Source organism: Aquarana catesbeiana, linkage group LG12, assembly GCF_042186555.1.
Source record: "Aquarana catesbeiana isolate 2022-GZ linkage group LG12, ASM4218655v1, whole genome shotgun sequence".
Taxonomy (NCBI): Eukaryota; Metazoa; Chordata; class Amphibia; order Anura; family Ranidae; genus Aquarana; species Aquarana catesbeiana.
This window is the reverse complement of record NC_133335.1, coordinates 61,032,007-61,055,502: the sequence shown is the minus strand read 5'-3', so window position 1 is coordinate 61,055,502 and position 23,496 is coordinate 61,032,007. Positions and strand designations below refer to the sequence as shown.

General features: G+C 43.2%; 1 protein-coding gene across 1 annotated transcript in view; it reads right to left on the bottom strand.

Annotated features, from left to right (window-relative positions):
* Positions 1–299: 299 nt before the first annotated feature.
* NT5C3B (5'-nucleotidase, cytosolic IIIB) overlaps positions 300–23,496 on the bottom strand; it is a 29,046-nt gene continuing 5,849 nt past the window's right edge. Inside the window, exons 2-9 of the mRNA XM_073607900.1 lie at positions 22,084–22,182; positions 19,954–20,023; positions 19,809–19,855; positions 13,965–14,050; positions 9,376–9,465; positions 6,791–6,953; positions 4,422–4,622; positions 300–2,719 (exon numbers count right to left, since the gene is read on the bottom strand). Coding sequence (XP_073464001.1) covers positions 2,609–2,719; positions 4,422–4,622; positions 6,791–6,953; positions 9,376–9,465; positions 13,965–14,050; positions 19,809–19,855; positions 19,954–20,023; positions 22,084–22,182 — 867 coding nt within the window. The 3' untranslated portion in view covers positions 300–2,608. The remainder of the gene's footprint in view (positions 2,720–4,421; positions 4,623–6,790; positions 6,954–9,375; positions 9,466–13,964; positions 14,051–19,808; positions 19,856–19,953; positions 20,024–22,083; positions 22,183–23,496) is intronic.

The following is a 23,496-nucleotide window of genomic DNA, read 5'->3' as shown; positions in this document are numbered from 1 at the left end:
GGGATCAAATACTTTTTTCCTTCATTGTATACTTCACTCTCCTGCTGCTCCATTCAGATGCTGGAAGGGAAGAAGATGCTCTGTGTATCCTACAATTCCAAATAACTGGAGCTTACACAGGACTGAGAACTCTTTAAGGGAGCTGAGGAAATAGGATTATGTGCTGTTGGGGAGCAATAAAGGAAATCTATAGCTTTGCCCTGCTAGAGAAAAGCACAGGATTGCCATAAACAATGAATTGAATAAGGCAGACACGTATAAACCTATGTACATTCTTCCCAGAAAAGACAGCCTTCTCATTTTCTTGTATAAAACAACCACATTTAATCATCACAAAGACATAGTTTAAAAAGTGAACTGAAAAATGTATTAAAAGGGAACCTGTCTAACCACATAAAATATAGCCTCTGTCTTCCGTTAAGCCAATTACAAAAACAAAAAAGGAAGTTACTTAAAAAAACACTGTAGATTTACTAAAACCGGAGCACTCAGAATCTGGTGCAGCTGTGCATGGTAATCAATCAGCTTCTAATTCAGCTTGTTCAATCCTGCACGCAAGATCAGGTATGTATGTGTGTGTATATATATATATATATATATATATATATATATATATATATATATATATATATATATATATATATATACATACATACATACATACATACATACATACATACATACATACACACACATACATACATACATACATGATCTAACACTTCCGGCTAGGGGGCCATCGGCGGCTCGCTTCCACTGTGATTCATAGCCGATCAGCGGGTGAATAGTTAGGCAGACCGCTGTTCTGATGGGGGAAGGGATGACGTTTGTGTCCCTTAACTCCATCTCTTCCCCTTGTAAAAGCACCTCACACAGTACAGTAAAACACTGGCTAGGCACACAGTTAAACCTTTAATCGCCCCCTGACATTAACCCCTTCCCAGCCAGTGTCATTAGTACATAGGGTTGCCACCTCATCCCTTTAAACCCAAACACATATTATTTACACAGGTTCTGTGGCCGATTTAATGCAGATTAGTAATTAAACTCACTTAGTGCCTTATCTGCATTAAATTAGCCACAGAACCTGTGTAATTAATATGTGTTTGGGTTTATAGGGATGAGGTGGCAGCCCTATTCGTACAGTGACAGTGCATATTCTTTAGCATTGATCACTGACTTAGTGTTCACTGGTCCTAATCAATATACACTCATTGGGATTATTTACCAAAAATATGTAGCAGAATACATATTGGCCTAAATTTATGAAGAAATTTGATTTTTTTTTTTTTTTAAATTATTGGATAGGTTTTACAGCAGAAAGTAAAAAAAAAAAATGTAGATTTTTTTTACCCAAATTGTCAGACTTTTTTGTTTATAGCACAAAAAGAAAAAAACAGAGGTGATCACATAACATCAAAAGAAAGCTCTATTTGTGGGAAAAAAAAAATGTGGGTACAGTGTCACATGACTGCGCAATTTAAATGAACTTAAATTAACGCAGTGCCGTATCGCAAAAAATGGCCTTGTCATGAAGAGGGGGGGGGGGTAAACCTTCCGGAGGTCAAGTGGTTAAGCTTTGGCAATAAAGCATGGAAGCCGATTGGTTACTATGCAGAGTTGCACCAGGTTTTGCACTTTTCAGTACATAACCCCCACTAGAAGTCATCTCCTTTTACTCAGCTATCCTCGGCTTCGTAAACAAAGAATAAAAAAGCTGAAAAATTAATAGGGTTGTCCCGATACCACTTTATGACCGAGTACAAGTACCGATACTTTTTTCAAGTACTCGCCGATACTGATTACCAATACTTTTTTTTAATGTGGCACTGATGAGGCGTGGACTGGGTCAATAGCTTTTTATTTTATTTTTACAATTTATTTTTTTTATCATTATATATATATTATATACAATGTGTCCTTTTTTTCGGGGAAGTGGACAGTCAGTGTTTATTTTATTAAATTTATTATTATTTTTACTTTAGAATACTTATTACAAGGTTTCCTTTTCTTGTGGAGGAGCACATGGAGGGGGGAGCGGAAATCGGAGGATGGAGGGGGGAGCGGAAATCGAGGACGGGGGGGGGCGCGGTTTTAGGGGGGTCGAGAATGGGAGGAGGACGGGGGGGGGGGGGGGGTGAAATCGGAGGAGCATACAGGGGACACTCGGGAACAAATCGGTGTGGCGGCAGGGGAAGTTATAACCACCAATCTCCCTGTCTGGTTTCGATAAAGCAGCTGAAAGCTGCGGAGGGGACAGGAGAAGCGGCTGTCAGCTGCTTGATTGAAAGCCACACAGGGAGATCGGTGATTATAACTTCCCCGCACAGTACAAGTACTCCTGCAATCAGTATCAGGACAACCCTAAAAATTTATGTTGCCCATAGCGACAAAGTAAATGTTAATTTTAATTATGTTTCAAGGAGTTAAGGAAGTGTAATTAATCAACTAAAAAAGCTTGGGGGAAGTATGTCAGTTTTGGATTGATATTAGTTGTAGAAGACATCGGTCTGTCTTGTGTGAGGTCTGTCCTGTCCGTAGAGTCAGGAAGTATCTTGGCAGGTTGCATGATTGGAGAGTAGTTTGGTGATAGACTGTAAGAAGATGATTAGTTCTTGGCGGTAATGCAATTAAGAATGCCGTTCGCCACATCCAGAGTTTCATCTCTCACCAGCACTATGTCATAAGACTGTAGAAACTGCTCCATCAGCTCCTCCACCTGCAAAAGAGACATAATTATGGGGAAGTCCAGGGCCACACCAATAACGGGGCATTAGTCCAAAATAATAATCTTACCCATAAGCTTGGTCCAAATTAATTATATAATATAAGCTTCACTAAAACAGAAGGTGGCTTTGGGCTTGGTTCACACCTTCAGGTTGGACCAAGTGCAGACATGTTTTTGCATATCACATGTAGGGCAGCCCATTCATTTCAACGGGCTGCCCTACTCTCCGACTCCTTTCCAAAAACGCGCTGCACCAATCTGCATGGTACCATGGCACTATGTGGTGTGGCACGCACATTTGCAGATGCGTGGGGTGCCACTGAAGCTGAACTTCTTCTTTTGATATACTTTACAAACAAACTACGTCCCTCACTAACGTGTGAAGCCGCTGGATGTGCGGTATAAACTGTGCGTAGCTGCGGCTACATACAACATACTGCACTGTGTTCCAGGTCCCAGGCTAGACTTCCTGTCTCATACCCAGAACATCAGAGTCTATTACAGCAGCGCTCAGCCATTCAGAGAAAGGGATTGTATTATATCACGGAATACAAAGCTTCCTCTAACTGGGTCAGAGAGGCAGTCTGATGATGTCAGAACCTCTGACTCAGCCAAATCAGTGGAAGCTCTGTATTCAATGAAGAATATAAATCGCTTTCTCTGAATGGCTGAGCGCCAATCAGATAGGCTCTATTGTGTTCCACATATGAGATTTAAAGTCTCAGATGAAGCCCAGAACACAGTGCAGTATGTTAGTGAGGGACAAAGTATGTTTGGGCCAAGCTGAACTATGTAAAGTATATCAAAAGATGGAGTTGAGCTTTAACAATTAATGTCTGTGCTGCACGTTTTTTAAAAAGGAAGTGCGTTTCTCTGCATGTCGAAAAAGCGTGTGATTTTGCAAATGTTCCCAACACTCATACATGAGCCTACCCTTAGGCTAGGTTCAAGCCCAGTGTCTCATCAACACACATTTTTGCACTACTCACATAGGGCAGTTGATGCATTTCAATGGGCTGCTCTATGCACAACAAATGCGCCAAAGAAACTTGTATACCTTTTTTGAATATTGAGCTTCATGCATTTTTTTAACTGCACATTTATCAAACGTCTGCTTGCGGCATTTTGGGTGCCATTAACAATGAATGGCACCACAAGCGCGATAATATGGCCTGTGAAAACATGAGCTTTCGTGCGCAATTATAGAACACTTAGATGTGAATGCAGCCTTTGGGTTTGTGGGCAGCTAAATTGCTACTTCTGTCCACAACCGTGGAACATCCTGTTGCACCCCAGCATAACATCGGTGCCCAACCGCAACCCCAGGGTAAAATTGGTGCTCGCCCCCACAGTATGACACTGGCACCTGCCCTGATCCCCAGGGTAATAATAGCGCCTGCCCCCATCCCCAGGGTAACATTGGTACCCGTCCCCCATCCCCAGGGTAACATTGACGTCTGCCCCTAGCTCCCTGGAGTCCTGTGAGTATGTTGTTATCAAGAATACACTAGCAGCATTGGCAGTGCACCCGCTACCTGGCAAAGAAACAGTGTTGACAATGAAACAGTATGTTTTTCATAAGGAATATTCTTCTCCATATGTACACAGTACAGTGGACCTCACCACCCTCGGGGCCCCTGTGCACAGCACACACAGCGCACATGAAGATTACGCCACCGAGTTGGAGCCTCACCTTGTCATTGAGGTAGCCAATCCTAAGAATGTTGTCCAATTTTGTGACTCCTTCGGCCATTGTGAGGTCGCCCAGCGTATCTCCAAGAAGAATGATGTTACTGCGATGGCTCATCTGCTGGAAATATTCAGCATCCATCAGGACGGAATTGTTCTTGTTGTACGTGTGTATAAGCTTACCCTTAAAATTAGTAAGAATACCCTAAGAAGAAAAGAAAAAAAAAAAAGAACATATTAATTTCTTTTCAAAATTGTCAAAAATATTTTTCTAGGGCAAAAAATAAAAACTGCAGAGGTGATCAAATACCACCAAAAGAAAGCTCTTTTTGTGGGAAAAAAAGGACATGCATTCTATTTGGGTACGGTGTCACATGACTGCGTAATCATTAAAGTAACACAGTGTCGTATCGCAAAAAATGGCCTGGTCAGGGAGGGGGGCAAAAATTCCAGAGCTGAAGTGGTTAAATCACTTTGGTGCATATTTGAAGTTTCTTTTGATCTTGGTATCATTAATTGGGATTTATATCCACTTGACCTCTGAAAGATTTACCACCATTCATGACCAGGCCATTGTTTGCTTTTTGGCCCTACGTTAATTTAACTGACAACTGCACAATCATGCAACATAGTACACAGAGCTTTCTTTTGGTGGTATTTGATCAAATCGCTGCATTTTTTATTTTTTGCGCTATAAAATGAGAAAAAAAAAAAAAAAAGACTGAAAATTAAAAAAAAAAAAAAAAAAAAAAAAACAAAAAAAAAAAAAGTCTTAATCAATTTAGGCCAATATGTATTCTGCTACATATTTATGGTAAAACAATTCCCAACAAGCGTATATTGATTGGTTTGCGTGAACGTTATAGCGTCTACAAACTATGGGATATATACACTGGAATTTTTATTTATTTATTTTTCATACTAGTAATGGTGGTGATCAGTGACTTAGAGGGACTGCGATATTGCGGCGGACAAATCAGGACACTGACACTTTTTGGGGACCAGTGACACCAATACAGTGATCAGTGCTAAAAATATGCAGTTACTGTATTAATGACACTGGCTGGGACGGGGTTACCATCAGGGGCGATCAAAAGGTTAACTGTGTGCCTAACATTGTGTTTTCCCACTGAGTGTGTGAGCTGCTTTTACTATAGGAGGACATTGATCCAAGTTCCTGCTTTGGAGGAACACAGGATCAAAGCCTTTCTTACTGACAGCAGTCTGCCTTGTTTACATAGGCAGATCACCGTTCTGGCTCTAAGTCTAACGATCGGCTGGTACCGGCGAACATCGAGTCCGCGGTACCCACAAATCAGCTCACATTTTGTCTAATCACAGCAGGAGCGGGCAACCGGCCGCACGCATGCACGCCCAGACCCGGAAGTGCAACCGTGTATCTACACATAACCCCATCCTGCTTTAGTCTCTATTTCAATTACTACAATTAGTTTTAGCTGTTGATTACCAAATGGCAAGACTACCCTATGTTGCATATCCCATGACTGACAACCCTAGCACATTTTAAGCGTTCAGCAAGCTACATTGCAATGTCTATGGTAGAGAAAGATCCCATTTTAAGAGATGGTAGTACTTTGGGCCCAGTGTGGTCCTTCTAAGGCAATTTTGCTATGTTATTCTATGTAATTCTCCTCCATCTGGGTCTATGGGTTATGTTATGGTTTTACTACTATGCTGGCCATGTTTGGCCATATGTTCTATAAACTCAGTGTGTACTCAATGCTACTTTGAAAAGTGCCTGTTACCACTATATTTTTGAAAATGAATAAACAGATACTATAATAATAGAAAAAAAAAAAAAAGGGGAAGAGACGTAGTCACCTCTCAGGGAAATCATTGGAATTCACAGGGACTGCTGCTTGACCTCTTTTTGCCCATCTGGACACATGATGTTCCAGTCACTGTATAGCAGAATCTTTTTGATCCCCCAGGTTAGTGTGCTATATGGTCATACTTTCATCATTGTAGGTAGCCACGCTGCCCACACAGCCTCCTTCAATGACACTCTCTGAAAGGTAATTGCTAGGGACCACTTGGGACTGGCCTTGCCTCAACTAACCCATCGTTCCTTTTTTTTTTCTGACCCATCTGCAGCAAAACTTCACCTTTTCCTCAATCTCTGTCCAGTATTATGAACCCTTCTATTCTCTTTTGGTGTAACAGGACTCTTCCACTGTCACTTGATAGTGCCCTTATAAGTGTTACTAGGACACCCTGACCACCCTGTTGCATGGTTAGATCTCACTTGGTCTCCCTTGTCAAGTAAACCCCACTTGGTCCCCTATAACAGTGCACAGCACCAGTTTTCAGCAGGGCTGCCCCACAGGTCGGTGGATTTGGCATTTCACTTACCTGATCATCAAAGTCCATGTAGTTTGAGACCACCTTAATATTGGGATGATAAACTCCAGCCTGGCGGATAATCTCTTCCAGAATATCTCCAATACCAGCAGAGAAAATAAACAGAGGGATCTCATTCTGGTATAGAGTGCCAAAAAAATTCTCAAAACCATCCCTGAAAAAAAAACAAAAAAACAAAAAAGCCAAACAAACTAGCTTTGTATAGATAATGCAAGGATGAAAATCATATTGAATGGCGGATTAGGAAAAAAGAAACTGACCATAAAAGTGATACTGAACACACACTGTTCAATTTACATCCTCCCTTCTATTTCTGTATGTGAATGAAGGCACTGTAATTATTTTAATTAAAAAAAACCCAAACATCCAAGTACCTTAAGATATACAGCTGTCACACGAACCAGATCTTTCCCAGCCTGTCTGCAGGGACACATAAGCAGGAGAAGCTGCTAGTCCTCTGCCCCTGGTCACATGCTCAAAATAAAAAAAACAGCCTTTGGAATACAGAGTTAAAATAAATTGTTAATATCAATAAAGTATTTTAAAATGGCATACAAATATATATTTGAAATTAAATCTTTATTATTTTTTTGGCAATAACACGGTGTGCGCAGATTTTTGCCAGCCACAAACTGTGTCATGCCCCTCCAACCTGTGTGAATAAGAGGGAGGTGAAGGCTCCATCAATCTACATGCAATATCCCGCCCTGTGGTGTATTTTGGATTTGTGCCCTAGGCAACACTAAAATTGGGAGCCCACCCTATCTAAATTTGCCTTACCCCATTCTTTGTAAACCCCACCCTTTCCTCTTTAGGCTCCACCTCTTCTCACTGGAGCGCTAGTTGGGGGGAGGGGGGGGTCAGGACCTCAGCTTTGAGGGGTTCACGCCGAGACTTGCAGCCCTTCACTTTTCTGAGGGTCCCAGCGTGAACCCCTGAGATCTAAGGATGTGACCCCTTAGATCTCACAGGTTCATGCTGGGACCTGTAGTCCTTTACTAGTTGGGGGGGTTCACATCCTCAGCTCTGAGGGGCTCATGCTGGGACCTGTTGTCCTTTGCTTTTGGGGTGGGGGGTGTCACATCATCCAAAAGTGAAGGGCTGCAAGTCCCAGAATGAACCCCTCCTCTTTGTATTGGTCTCTGAAGTGCCCGGCTCCCTCATGACACACACGGTTCCAATCCATCCCTAGCGCCTGACCTCATCCTCAGAGTTTTTAGAGTTGCTCTCAACTGAGTTCTGGCAGTTCCCTTTCCCTTCCCTCTGAGTATGCCATGCGAGAAGAGGGAGGTGGGTGAAGCTAAAGCACTAGGAGCGGATTGGCGGAGGAAGTTAAATCCTCCTCCGCTTTGAATGCTGGGGCCTCAGCCTCGCTCTGCATTAGTGATGTCACTGGTTGCCAGGCATGAAAGCCCTAGCAACCAGTGGGCAGTAGAGCCAGCAGCGAAGGTGGAGCAAGCGAGGTGGTCAGTCTGTCTGCAGTGGCCTTTTTGGCGCATCAAATCAGCAGCCCAATCCACCCCTGTTCTCTGCAGTCCTCGCTAGTGTCCCTTCTGCCTGGGGGGGCCGTACCACCCCCTTGTTAAATGCCACCCAAAGCAAACGTCTTATTTGCCTCGTGGTAGATATGCCCCTTATCCCACACCCATTGTGTTTAGCTGGTTAGTGGGTATGGACGAGAGGAGGGAGTGAGCTTTCATTTACCTTTGTGTATACGCCCACGAGTGACTCCTCTACAGTCACATGGGCTCCTCAGATATGATAGGAAGGAAATGCTTCCCATAGGAAAAAAAACGAAAAAACTGAGCATGTGCAGAGTTGCCACCACAGCTGTAAAATCCCTAGCTGAATTGGGTAAGGTGGAGATGAGCAGCAGGATCAACCAGTTTTTTTGCAGAATACAGAAAAATGAATCTCATAGTGACTGAGTATGAACAGCATGTAATACACCATTTGCATATTAGCTAAAACAATTATTGATAGTTTTTTGATGTAGGTCTAGTGTCACCAAGCAGAGAGAAAGAAAATAAAAAAAGGACGAGCCTTTACAATCACTTTAAAATGCATAAGGGATTTGTCACTGTCGAGGCGGTAAGCATGTGGAACTCTCTTCCACAATTGGTGGTGTCGGCAGAAAGTATGGATAGTGTTAAAAGACTCTTGGACGTGCATATTAGCTAAAACAATATACGGTAATATGGGAAATTATTTACACACACACACACACACACACACACACACACACCCCTACACAGGTTGAACTGGATGGACTGTTGTCTTTATTCAAACTTACCTACCATGTTACTGGAGTGACAAGAGGACATACAAAGCCATTAGGTGATACAACCATGCAGTATCTATCCACCAATGAAAAGGAAATGCTGATCCATTGGTGGCTTTTTCCCCAGATGAGCAATGCGGCTACTGCACAGAAGCAGTCATTGTCTCCTATGAAAACGTTGGGTAACCTTATTTATAGATGCACAATTATTACTACGAAGGGGACTGTAACTCTGAAGGCCTCATTAAAAAAAAAAAGCAATGGTGGGTGGGCCAACATATGGTTGTTCTCTTACCGTAGCTTAGCCTGAGCCTCTTTCACAATCTGAGCTAGCTTTTGCTTCTCGATCCTCTGTTCACAGAGCAATGTGTGCGCTTTACTCCACCTGACACAAAGATTAGAAGAAGCTGGTCAAAAAGCACAAAGCTTCTGCAATACAAAGCTCTTTATCAGCAGATTGTTAAGTGAAAGCATAGGATTCAAGTGTCTGTTGATCAAAGGATACAGATTTTTCCTTTCAATTTTAGATGGGTACTTTAGAAATGGCTGTAGGGATCGATTGGTTGCTATCAGCTTAGAAGTCAATTTTGATCATCAATAAACCTTCGTATTACCAAAGGCAACGCATTTAAAGTGGAACTCCTGTCAACCATCAGGACTTCATATTTTTTACCTTTTATGTGAGCAGCATCAAGTCTCCTTTCCACCTTTCTCCTTTTCTTTTTAAAAAAATCAATAACATGTTTTCTTAAAGAAAATACGGCATTCCAGGATATTACATACAATTGTCATTAACCACTTAATGACCTCTGGGGCCCGCCAATCAGCGGGTCTGGCAGACGCGATGTCTGCTGGAAACCCGGTGATAGTTCCAAGAGAGGCAGAACGGCGGTCTGCCTATGTAAACAAGGCAGATCGCCGTTCTGCTAGTAAGGAAGAAAGAGATCTTGGGTTTCTGCTAAGCAGACACACGGATCTCTGTCTTCCTACAGTTAAATCGTCCCCCACACAGTAAGAAAGCACTCCCAGGGATCACAGTTAACCCTTTGATCGTCCCTGATGTTAACTTCGTACAAAACCCTAACATTCCTCCAGTGACTTCCAGCAGGCATCAAAGATATCAAAAGACGAGAATGCATTTTACATTGTACAACATAGCCAGAATTGTGCCTCTACGGTCACCCAGGACATAGGAGAATTCTGCGATATGCAAGTTCACTTGGACAAGGTGTGTCAAGCCATGGGCCCTACAACATTGCTTCTTCTTTTCAAAGTTCATAAAAGACTAAGTTATATTAAAGGCATTGTTTTTTAAAAAAAATAACAAACATATCATACCTACCTGTTGAGTAGAATGGTTTGGCACAGAGCAGCCCCCTGATCCTCTTCTTCTTGGGTCCCACATCGGCGCTCCTGGCTCCTCCTCCTTGACCAGTGCCCCAAATAGCAAGCTGCTTTCTATGTGGGGACTGGTGCATGCTTGCTCCCGAGCCTTGCTCTATGTGTTCATAAGACACATAAAGCCGTGGCTTGGCCCTCCCCACTCTCTCAATGGCTCACTGGCTGTGACTGACAGCAGTGGAAGCCATTGCTGTGTCTCAGCCAATGAAGAGAGAGAGAGAGCCGGGACAGCCAAGGCTCTCATGCACATGGCTGAATCGAGACGGGGCTCAGGTGAGTATTAGGGGAGGAGCACACAGAAGGTTTTTTACCCTTATGCATAGAATGCATGAATGTACAACACCTTCAGCCTTTACAACCACTTTAACCAGAGCCAAGAACGATCCAAGCTTTTCAATTGTTGACTTGAGCATCCCTAGCCCTCCAAATAGAAAGAGGGAACCTCAACACTAAGTGCAGAGAGAGACTGTAAAAATGTTGTTTTCATTAGACAGACAAGAGTTACACCCACTACCAACAGTGATCTCAAAGAAGGGCAAAAAGAAGTAAACTCCTACGGTCTCAACCTCTAAGGAAATGTTGACCGCTCCAAGAGAAAACTCTTCAAAGAGTGCAAGGAGTTTGTAAAGAACCGCAACATTTACTTCAGATGTTGTACATCTATGTAGCAGTTAACTATAACCTTGTGGTCTCTTGCGAAGTTCTCAGAATGTGACAGGAACTGCCATGTATCAGCCCTACACCTACTGTAGGTCCTTTGAAACAAGACTCTACTTCACAGGAGTCCTTGCAAGAGCCTCAAGGCCTTTGATTCCTCATCACTGCAAAGGAGATCTGGCCTAAGCAGCAGTTCAGTTGCACATCTATCTACCAAGATCAAAGCTGGCATGGTAGACAGCTTGAGCAACACACATTAAGAGTCTTACTAGTAGTCAGTGGCCTAGAAGATTCATCCATATCTTCCAACTCAGTCTTCAAACAGGAGTGCCCTCCAAGTTGCAGGCTGAGAGCGGGATCTCCTGGGGACAGTGTCATCTAAAATTCCTTCACACCAAGAGAGACTTTTCCATTTACACCTCAGTGCAAAAGATGACATTCAACACATTCCCTGCCCTAAGAGCGGAGTGGCTTAGGGTGAGTACCGTGTTGGAAGTCAGCCACATTGACATTAAACCTAGCGGGGTGACTTTTATGGAATGCAGTTAAGTATTTTTCTTTTACTAAACCTCAAAGTGGTTACACATGCTTTGCCACCTATCGAGAAGTGACTTGATGCCTCATAGACAATACTGTTTCAGGTATCAAGACTGCAACATCAAGATCATCCCAGTTTTCATGTGATATTTTTGCACCTGTGTTTCTATATGATTTGCATGATCTCCCTCTATTTCATTTTAGGTCCCTCTTTTATAGATTTAAGTTGGGTTATCCAGAAGAGTCAGCACTACAGCTGAATACAATGAATGTAAAGATATACGATTAAGATATAGGGTTAGAAAAGCCATAATAACAGACCTGCTTACACGTTTCAGCTTTGCGGCCTTAATCCCACAAATCCATAAAAACAGACCTACTTACGCATTTCAGCTTCGCAGTCCTAAACCCATGTAAGCAGGTCTGTTTTTATGGATTTCTAACCTTATGGGCCAGATTTATAAAATTGGAGCGTGCAAAATCTGGTGAAGCTCTACAAACCAATCAGCTTCCAGGTTTTATTGTCAAGGCTTAATAGACCAAACTGAAGTTAGAAGCCGATTGGCTACCATGCACAGCTGTAACAGATTCAGAGTACTCCAGTTTTAGTAAATCCCTCCAATGTCTCAATAAAAGGAGTTTTACAGTTATTATTTATTATTATTACTACTGCATCCTCTGTACTACAATTAGCTGAAGAAAAACTGTGTTGTATTCAATTTCTGTGCCGCCTATGTTGGATGGTGCCAAGCCAGCAGGTGACCTTACTGTCTGGACAGACTGGGTCTTATGAGGCAGGTCAATGAATAAAGCGCCATTTGAAACAGAACAGAACCAGTTAACGACATCTAAGCGAAACATAACTGGATTGAAGGGTCGCTCTTTAGGGTCACCATACATGTTACAAACTGACTGTAGAATCTTTGTACCCACCAAAACTATGTAATATATGATGAACTACCTAATCTATCCAACCAATCTGTATTCAAACAGGCAGACCCTTGCACTACATAGCGGTTAGTAGATCTAAAGAAGATTGTACTATGTATGGTGAGCTTTAACCACTCCAATACAGGGCACTTATACACCTTCCTGCCCAGACCAATTTTCAGCTTTCAGCGCGGTCGCAATTTGAATGACAATTGCGCGGTCATGACCACAAATTTGTTCATTTCTTGATAAACAAAAAAAAAAAAAAAAAAAAGACAGAAAATTTTGAAAAAAAACTTTTTTTGTTTGTTTCTGTTAAAAAACTTTGTAAATAAGGAAGTTTTCTCCTTCACTGATGGGCACCAATGAGGTGGCAACAAAGAGGTGGTACTGATGATGGGCACTAATATGTGGCACTGGTGGGTATACATAGGTGGCACTGAAAGGCGGTACAGATGGGCACTGATAGGCGTCACGGATGGGCACTGATGTACATTAATGGATGATACTGATGGATGCCAATCAGTGCCAAACAATAATGCCTGCCAATCAGTGATGCCCATTGTGGGCACTGATTCACATACCTGGTGGTGACTAGTGTTGGGCATCCCTGGTAGCGTCCCTGGTGGTCCAGTGTGGGCATCCTCGGGAGGGCTGCGCTGATATCAGTCAGCACAGACCCCCCCCATCAGAAGAGCAGCTGATCGGTTCTCCTCTACTAGCGTCTGACAGATGCGAGTGAGTAAAATCCGATCAACGGCTCTTCCTGTTTACATCGTGATCAGCCGTGATTGGAGACGGCTGATCACATGGTAAAGAGTCTCTATTAGCGACTCTTTACCTAGATTGGAGTTGCGGTGTGTCAGAGTGACACACCGCAACAACAATCGCCGAGATGCGCAGCCCCCCGGGGGCTTGATATCCTGGCAACGTCATATGACGTCCGGTCAGGATATCGCAATGACTTTGCCGACGTCGTATTGCTATATGGCGGGCGACGAGTGGTTAAAGGCGCCATACAAAGATCGAAATTTGGCTGGTTCAGCAGGGATCAGACAAATTCTGATCCATGAATTGGCCGGCCGGTCTATTGATTGACTTCGGTATAACCAGCCCGTCTTTTTTTTCCCCAAACGATTAGCGCCGCCGGCTATATCTGGCAACACCAATAAGTGTGTTCTGATGGTGGGGAAGTCTCCCCAGCTCAATGGGAGGATTCCCCCATTCACATCAAGTGTAGGGGAATTGGGTCAATTTTTTAATTAGTTCAACCCACTGGTTTAACGGAAGTAGATAAATGTATGGCCAGTTTTAGATTTGCCTGGAGCTTCGCTTTGACTGCTCTCTACATATTCTCACCATTCCACCATTAGCGGGTACTTCTCCTCAATGGTCCGATGAGGGTCAATTTCAAGAGGGTAGTAGAAGTTACAAAGATCCTTTAACTGAAAAAAAAAAGACAATACAAGGTTATGAAAAAAGTGTACACAACAAGTAATGTGTTCGATTTTTAGAACTGCCTATTAAAGGATGCCATACCAAAGTGGAAAAGCATTCAAATGAACAATAGGGGCCTATTTGTGCATTATTAAAGCGGAGTTCCAGCCTGGGGAAAAAAAGAAATGATTAAATGTCAGCAGCCACAAATATTGTAGCTGCTGACTTTTAATATAAGGATATAAGATATACCGGTCCTGGAATCCCGCAATATCGGCACCCCAAGCCGATCTTTCCATCGGCTCCAGGTGCATGCCTTACTAAGGGGAAGGCCTGCACCCGGCTTCACAGTCTATTTCCTACTGCGCATGCGCAAGTCGCGCTGTGCTTTCTGAATGGTCCCGTTCTCTTCTGGGACCTGCGTGTCTTCCAGAGGAAAAGGGGGGTAAGGAGAAGGGGGTCGGAAATTGTGTATATCGTCGCACGATTGTGGTGATCTTACGCGGAAGTAAGAGTGGGTACCTGGTTTTGACAGGTATCCGCTCCCCCCTCCACTGCCACGTTTGGCACCTTTCGGGAGGGGGCGCCAAACAAGCGGAGCTTCCCCTTCTGGGTGGTGGGATTATAATAATCATCAAAATTAACCACTTAAGGACCGAGCCTCTTTTTTAGATGTGTTGTTTACAAGTTAAAAACACCCTAGAGAATAAAATGGCGGTCGTTGCAATACTTTCTGTCACACCGTATTTGCGCAGCGGTCTTACAAGCACAGTTTTTTTTGGAAAAAATACACTTTTTTGAATTAAAAATTGCGGCGATACCTCACTTGTGTGGTTTGAACACCGTTTTGGTATGTGGGCACTACTCACGTATGCGTTCGCTTTTGCATGCGAACTTGGCGGGACGGGGCGAGTTTAATTTATTTTACCTTTTATTTTTACACTGTTTTAAAAAAAAAAAAAATAAATAACATGTCACTCTTATTCCTATTACAAGGGATGTAAACATTCCTTGTAATAGAAAAAAAGCATGACAGGACCTCTTAAATATGAGATCTGGGGGTCAAAAATTTAAACTAAAATGCAATAATAATAAAAAAAAAAAAAAAAAAATAATGTCCCTTTAAGAGCTATGGGCGGAAGTGAGAGTTTGACGTCGCTTCCATCCTGCAATGTCATGGAGACGGGTGGGGGCCATCTTCCCCTCACTCGTCTCCATGCCAAGGAAGGAGGAACATTCGATCGCCTCCGCCGAAGGCTCCGGTAAGTAGCGGAGGTCACCGAAGCGCGGCAGGAGGGGGGGGGGCCCTCTCCCGCCACCGATAAAAGTGATCTTGCGGCGAATCTGCCGCAGAGAACACTTTTATCTTCAAGCGGACCAACAGCCGAGCAAGAGGATACCGGGGTTATGGAAGCTAGCTGCTGCCATAACAACGAAATCCCCCGTGAAAATAAGGACGTATATCAGCGTGCGGCGGTCCGGAGGTGGTTAAAAGAAATGCTTGAAATATCACTCTGTGTGAAATACATCTATATAAAATATGAGTTTCACTTTTTCAATTGAATTACTGAAATAAATTTACTTTTTGCTGATATTCTAATTTTATGAGATGCACCTGTATATGTGTCCATGAAGCGCAGCTATTGTAGCTGAGAGCTTGTTCACTGCACACTCCCAGCATAATGACCGAGCTATCACTGACAGCTCCTGGTTACCATATTTAGATTAGGGATGAGCTTCGGCCTGTCTGGATCCTAGTCTATAACCCACCTGAGAGTGCCCACCAGGAAGTGGTCACTTGTACTGTACAATCATAAGCAGCAGAGACGTTCCCCACACATATGCATGACTTGTATATGTGGGACATTGGGACAGGGAATGCACTGGCCGCAGTTGATTGGCCCAATACAGTGACTGCTTCATGGCGGGCTCACTCAAGTGGGATCGGACTAGAATCCAGACAGGCCTGAGCTCATCCCAGTTTACAATCAGGAGCTGGTGGGACAGGATCACCATCATGGGAGTGCTGTGAAATCAATCATAGTGGTCACATGACCGAAAACTCCACCTCCCAGCAGCAAGATGGCACTTAAAGCACCGACTGATGCATATGTAATATTGCTCTTTTCTCATAGATACAACGCTAATATTGGACAGTATTCGGATTGGAACATGGGACATGTTCCAGCTCCTGCCCCCTCCCCCCCTACTTGTAATAGCAGGCGGGGGCTCTCCTCTGATTTTCAAACAGAAATCCTATACAGGAGGTACAGGCTGGAGGACATGCATGCAGGAGACCACATTGCAGCCATGATCCAGTGATTGCAGGTGCAATGCTTTCCAGGCTCTTGCAGAAAAAAAATAATAAATGCACTTTTTTTTTCTGCAAATATATGTGCATTTTTTTCTGTTAAGGTGAACTTATCCTTTAAATATCAGTCCTATATGGTCATATCCATTGACATGTCCGTACAAAAAGGTCTAATCTCATCGTGTTTCGAACAGATCTTAATCAGAGGTAAGCAATGCTGATTTATATCATGAGAACTCAATGCTTATCAGCCATGTACAGGTAAACACTTCATTCGCTCTCAGCAAGAGTGGTGCAGCTGGTCAGGATTCTGGGGAGTATCCGCCATCAGTATACTGCGGTGTCTGTATATGTACGGGAACTATCCCTGAGTCCTTAAATGCATTTCTTCCTCCGTGTACTTCTCCAGGCATTCTCCGGGTCCACAGGTTGAAATGTTTTTACCTGTATATGGCGAATATAGTACATGACAGGGCTAAATATTTATCTTATCTTTATTTTGCTTTGTCCATGATAAACAGTTCGAAACGCGTTGGGCTTAGAACATGACTACACGATCACATAGAACCAATATTTAAAGTAATATTAAAAAGCAAGTTAAAAAAAACAAACAAAAAAAAAAATGCTATATTTGCCTGCTCTGTGTAGTGGTTTTCCACAGAGCAGCCCTGATCCTCCTCCTCTGGGGTCCCCTTCCAGTGCTCCTGGCTCCTCCCTCCTGCCAAGGGCCCCCAGCACAAACAGCTTGCTCTGGGGGCAACCAAGCCACTGCTCTGCATGTCCATTCACACACAGAGCCATGGCATGGCCCCAACCCCTCTCTCTCCTCATTGGCTCACTGGCTGCTGTGTCAGCCAACAAGGAGGGAGAGTCCCTGGAGAGCCGAGGCTCTCATGCACATTGCTGGATCAGGATGGGGCTCAGGTAAATTTTAGAGGGGTTGGGGGGGGGGGGGGTTCTGCACAGAGTGTTTTTAACCTTCATGTATGAAGGTAAAAAAAAAAAAACCCTTCAGTCTTTAGAGCCACTTTAAAATCCAATTTTGGAGCTGGATCTACGAGAGGAGAACAATATGCAATATAACAAATGTATCAACCCATTTATGGATGTTTTTAGCTTTGTAATAATGAAAAATTGCAGTAATGTGCCTAAAAAGTCCCATAGACCTTTGGCCTTTCATACTTGTACCATCATATATAGGGATGTGGGCACATACACGGGTCTAATGCCCTGTACACACAATTGGACTTTCGGACGGGAAATGTTGGATGTGAGCTTGTTGGCGGTAAGTCCGATGATGTGTATGGTCCATCGGACATTTGTTGTCGGACTTTCCGCCAACAAATGTTGGCTAGCATGTTCTCAAATTTTCCGCCAACAAATGTGTGTTGTCGGACTTTCCGATCGTGTGTACACAAGTCCGTCGAACAAAAGTCCAAAAGTACAAACACGCATGCTCGGAAGTAGAAGCGGACGGTCTTGTAAACTAGCATTTATAATGGAGAATTGTGACGTGGCAAATTATGAAATCTCCAAATGCAGCGCACAATTCTCTTCTTGCTTAATGGGATAATAATGAAGCTGCTTTGCTGGTGATACTGATGGAGTTATTGCAAACGAATTTTCAAAGGCTTTTTTTTTCTAGCGATAAAGAATAATATTATTATGTTTTTGTTTTTTTGTTTTTTTATTTATGCATTAAAAAAAAAAAAAAAAAAAAAAATTTAGACATGCCATCTGCCAATAGAACTTAACCAAAAAGTGCATTCTATGCATCCAAAAATATAGAAAATATACCAAATCAAAATCATTATTCAACCAAAAAAATAATGTCAAAGCAATAACTCCAAGGCCAATGGTTCTTTTCGTGCTTTTCAGTTGGTTTCTGAACGGCCGTTCGTCAACCAGCCATGCTGCGGAATTGGAGGAGACATGTTATCTCCTCCAATTCCGCAACATGGCTGGTTGATGAACGGCCGTTCAGAAACCAACTGAAAAGCACGAAAAGAAAAGCGCGAATCAACACTCACCACACTTCTACTAACACAAAATTAGCAGAAGGTGCCCAAAGGGTGGCGCTAAAGAGCTTAAAAACCACGTAGTACGTCTAGTACATCTAGTACGTCACTACGTTCGTAACTGTTGGCCAACATTTGTGTGACCGTGTGTATGCAAGACAAGTCTGAGCCAACACCCTTCGAACAAATTTCCACGGTTTTGTTGTTGGAAAGTCCGATCGTGCGTACGAGGCATAAGTCACACCTTATATTTTTGAGATCACTTAGGGGCCCACCAAGGGGTTAATAAGCAATGAAATATATTTTTTATATACAATCCATCAGTGTAAGTACTGTATATACTCGAGTATAAGTCGACCCAAATATAAACCGAGGCACCTAATTTTACCACAAAAAACTGGGAAAACGTATAGACTCGAATATAAGCCTAGGGTGAGAAATGCACAGCTACTGTAAGTGGAAAAAGAGTGTCAACAATGCCCATTTGCATCCCTCACTGTGCCCATTTGCAGCCACAGGTCCCCTGAACTTCAAACTGGGTAGTTAAGGGTTCCTAGATGCCCCCTAGCTGCAACCAAAATTTGGGGTCTCTGAACCCAAAGGGTCCCGAAATGACATTGCTGCAGGTGGACACAGTTGACCGACTTTGGGGCCCCGTATCTCGGGGCCACTTGGTGCTAGGAACCCCAAATTTGCTGTGCAAACCCAGTGGAACTAGCACCAAGTGGCCCCGAGATACGGGGCCCCAAAGTCTGTTTGGAAAATGTCAAGCACTTTTCTGCAGCAGAGAATGACATTTTCTGAACCGACTTTGGGGCCCCATATCTCGGGGCCACTTAATGCTAGGAACCCCAGCTTTGAATATGTTGTAGTGCTAGTTCCACTGGGTTTGCATTTTTCCTAGCATCAAGTGGCCCCGAGATACGGGGCCCCAAAGTCGGTTCGGAAAATGTTGCACCAGAAAAGTGCTTGACTCGAGTATAAGCCGTGAGGGGCACTTTCAGCACAAAAAAAATGTGCAGAAAAACTCGGCTTATACTCGAGTATATACAGTATCTAAATTTGACAGAACAGGTTCTTCTTCCATTCCTTTGCACAGCAACACTTAGCTGCATGCAAATATACTGACAAAGAACATGTTGATGGGAAACGAGGGCAGAGCAAGCGGAGATTTCACAACACCAGTGTGCTGCTGCTCTATCACTGTCCAATCAGCAAGCTGGGTTTGGAGAGTGGACACCACTGTACCCCCTTCTACAGGTACTGAACGTTTGAGCTGCCTGGCTGTGCATTCTGGTATGTTTTGTAAATCTCAGGACTGGATAGATAGAAATACTGATCATTCATTAGGTTAAACAGCTCCCTTATATGTTTTGTCGATCGACCAGACCGATTCACTAAACCATATTCAGCATTAAAGACCATCCCATGACTCACCTTCTTCCTGCAGTCCTCGCTAATTATGTTGCTGTTGTCAATGATATCTGTGTAGGAGAGATGGGGAGGAGATGGCCAGCAGCGTTATTACCCGGAGAATGTTACAGGAGACCAGTAGGGGGGGGGGCGACAGCGATATACTCACTATAGCAGGTGGGGCATCTTTCCCCCTTAAACCTGAAGCGGCTGAGTGTCATATCAAAATCAGAAATCACCTGGAAGCCAACCAATTGAGATTCATTATTACCGTTTACTACAGCACCACATTTTATAAAGGTTTACAGTAAACACACATACTCTGCTAATACATTGTTCTACCAAAAATTGAAACCTATAAAATAAATTAATAACTTCCCACCTCTTAATAGAGCCTGCTTATTGCTATACGGCACCATTCATTGCACTGTAAGGGCTCTTCCACACTTGTGATGGAGTGGGGTTTCCTCTGAAGAGCGATCTGCATTGGCATCACTTTCGCAGGTGGTGGGTGAGGTGTTGTATTGCCTCCTCACTGCCCGATTTATTATTATTATTATAATACAGGATTTATATAGTGCCAACAGTTTGTGCAGTGCTTTACAATATAAAGGGAATCAATACAGCAACAATTCAGTGCAGGAAGACCCTGCTCCTGGGTGCTTACCATCTAAATAGATTTAACCCTTTAATGCCCCATTGGACTCAATGGATGAGCTTGATAAGTGGTGTCGTTTGTCAAACTCTGCACCCCAAGTTAAAGTTTTAGTTCACCTTAAAACCAAGTCAATACTTTCATCCCCTTCCAGCGCAGGCCAATTTTCAGCTTTCAGCGCTGTCACACTTTGAATGAGAATTGCGTGGTCATGCAACACTGTACCCAAATACATTTTTTATCATTTTCTTCCCACGAATAGAGCTTTCTTTTGGTGGTATTTAATCACCACCAATTTGAAAAAAAAGAAAATATAAAAGTTTCTTAGTTTCTGGAAGCAAATTTTTTAAATAAGTAATTTTTCTCCTACACTGATGGCATTGATAAGGCGCCATTAATATGCAGCACTGATGGGCGGGACTGATGAGCACAGATTGGCCTCACTGATGGGCACTGTTGAGGCTGCATTGTAATCAGGGCACCGATGATCAGTGCCCCGATTACACATTTTTTTCTGTGAGGAGATCCTGCTTTTTTATAGCTTTCCTCACACTCTGTCAGTGTGTTGCGAGGAGAACCGATAAACGGCACTTCCTTATTTACATGCGATAGGCTGCGATTGGACACAGACGATCACATGGGTAAATGGCATGGCAGCTGTTTGCGGAGATCCGGGTCGCACCGCGTCCCAGGCGGCTAAACTGGGCACCATCACATGACGTCGCCCCAGAACAACGGTGGGCGGGCGGGAAGTAGTTAAGAGAGAGAAAAAAAAAAAAATGTACATGTAGTAATTTGCCCCAGCTTCCTCGGAGCGCTCTAAGGCTAGCCATACATTATACAATTTTTTGTACAATTTTCCTTTAGATTTACCAAAACCATATCATATGTATGCAACCAGGTAGGCTTTTGCACTATATATTTGAAGGTAAATCTAAAGGAAACTTGAATAAGAAAATTGTATAATGTATGGCCAGCCAAGCTGTCAGGTTGGACAGAGTGCACCCCCCCCCCCCCCCCCCCCCCCCACCACTGTCCAATAACGCAGCTAGCAAGGAGATGCTTACTTTGACAAATGGAACTTCTCTTAGTCTCCCAGAATTGGTCTGGAACATTTTATCTGACAAGCCCCCCCGTCCTCCTGCATTCCTTATGAAGAGCTTGTCTTGGGGAAATGCTTGGAGACTTAGAAATGCACCATCTTTCAATGTAGCCGTCTCCTTGCTAGCGGCGTTATCAGACGGCCATAGCAGCAGAAGGGGTACCCTGGCCAACCTCACAGCTAGCCTTATACAGCACCTAAGGAGATGGGACAAAGTACATGTAAGGAGAACAAAAAACATGAATACAATTTCTTCTTGACTGTCGGTTTACACTGTCACAGTGCATGTAATTCACGCAGGAAACGCACCGCATTCCTGTGCGATTCTGATTTTGAACCATGTGCATACCCATGCGATCCAATTCAGGCAAACGCACTGCATTTTGTGAGCGGCTTTTGGTGTGCTGTTAACTTTTAATTGACACCCGCAGCAGATCGCATTAACACAGTGCGATTGCTACGCAGTGCAGGAAACGTACAGGAATCGCTACTTTTCCTCACCAGTGTGAACCGGGCTTAAAGTGTAAATGACTCAAACTGACCTGTAATTTGTTATCCCCTCCAGTTTGCAATGCCATGATCAGTTCTTCAACCCTCTGCGGATCTTTCATATGAACCGTGTCCTTATCCAGCTCTGGAATCTGAAAAATATTGATCAGAAAAAGGTAGTTAACACAATGGAAAATGAATCGGTGTTCAATTCTCTGACTGCTAAGACACCTGCTGACCACTGGGATGGTGGGGGCGCACCTGAGCTCCGAAATCAGAGTGAACCAAAGCCTGGATGCTGAACGGGACTGGTTTTGGGGGATCCTGGTCCTATGGAAAACTCCTACTACACATAGACGTGTGAGGGAGCAGACCTTAGGGCAGGGATCTTCAAACTATGGCCCTCCAGCTGTCGCTGAACTACACGTGATCATCCCATGATTTTAGTTTCTGAACAACTGGAGGGCCATAGTTTGAAGACCCCTGCCTTAGGGGGACGTGTACAGCTAAGCTTCTGTCTCCCTGCACTAGTGGCAGTTTGGGGGTGGAGTCAAATGGCCAAACTTCCATTTCTGACCCCTCCATATGGAGATGTGAGAAGGAAAAAAAAAAAACTTTTTGTGGCTGCTACTGAGGACCCACCGACATCCCTGTCCATACCTTCACCTGTGGAGAGGAGATCAGAGACCTCAGCAACAACAGAGCAGTAATATATATATATATAAATTGTTTCTGGGTTCTACTACAGGTACAAACAACAAGTGGCATTGACATAGGTGGTAGCACTGCGATTGTCAGGATTTATTTTGGGTTGCTCTTCGGCAGTAGGACTACATTTTAATTTAAAATTATTTTTTTTTACTATTTTTTTTTTTGCTCATTTCCCTTTGATAATAAAAAATTAGGAAATATCTATTACCATTTACCAGCAAATGAAAGCCCAGTTTCTCCTGAAAGATCCGCCCAGATACATGGATGTGATTATATGTCCAACTCTACAGATACATGACAGAGGTGGGAAACTGGCTGAGCAGAAATATGTCTAAGCACCTTAAAATGGATGTGTGACACGTCCCATATATGTGTCGCAAAAAAAAAAAAAAAAAAAAAAAAAAAACACACACCACACACAATACACATTAGGGGAAAAAAAATGAATATCCAACATATCAATCGTTTCCAGCGGCTCCACCCAAAATTGTAAAAATTCTCAAGACACTCCTCCCAAAACGGAAAAAATAAAAAAATGGTTGTGACACAACCCATATATGCATAACATTCAAAGAAATAATTAGAGGTCGACCGATATGGGTTTTTCTCTGGCCGATGCCGATATTTAGAAATCGCGGTGGCCGATGGCCGATATGTGATGCCGATTTTTTTGGGCCGATATATTTGGCCGATTTTTTTTTTTTTTTCCCTTCATTTCATAAAATCTAACAGTTAGACCCCTTTCACACTGGGGC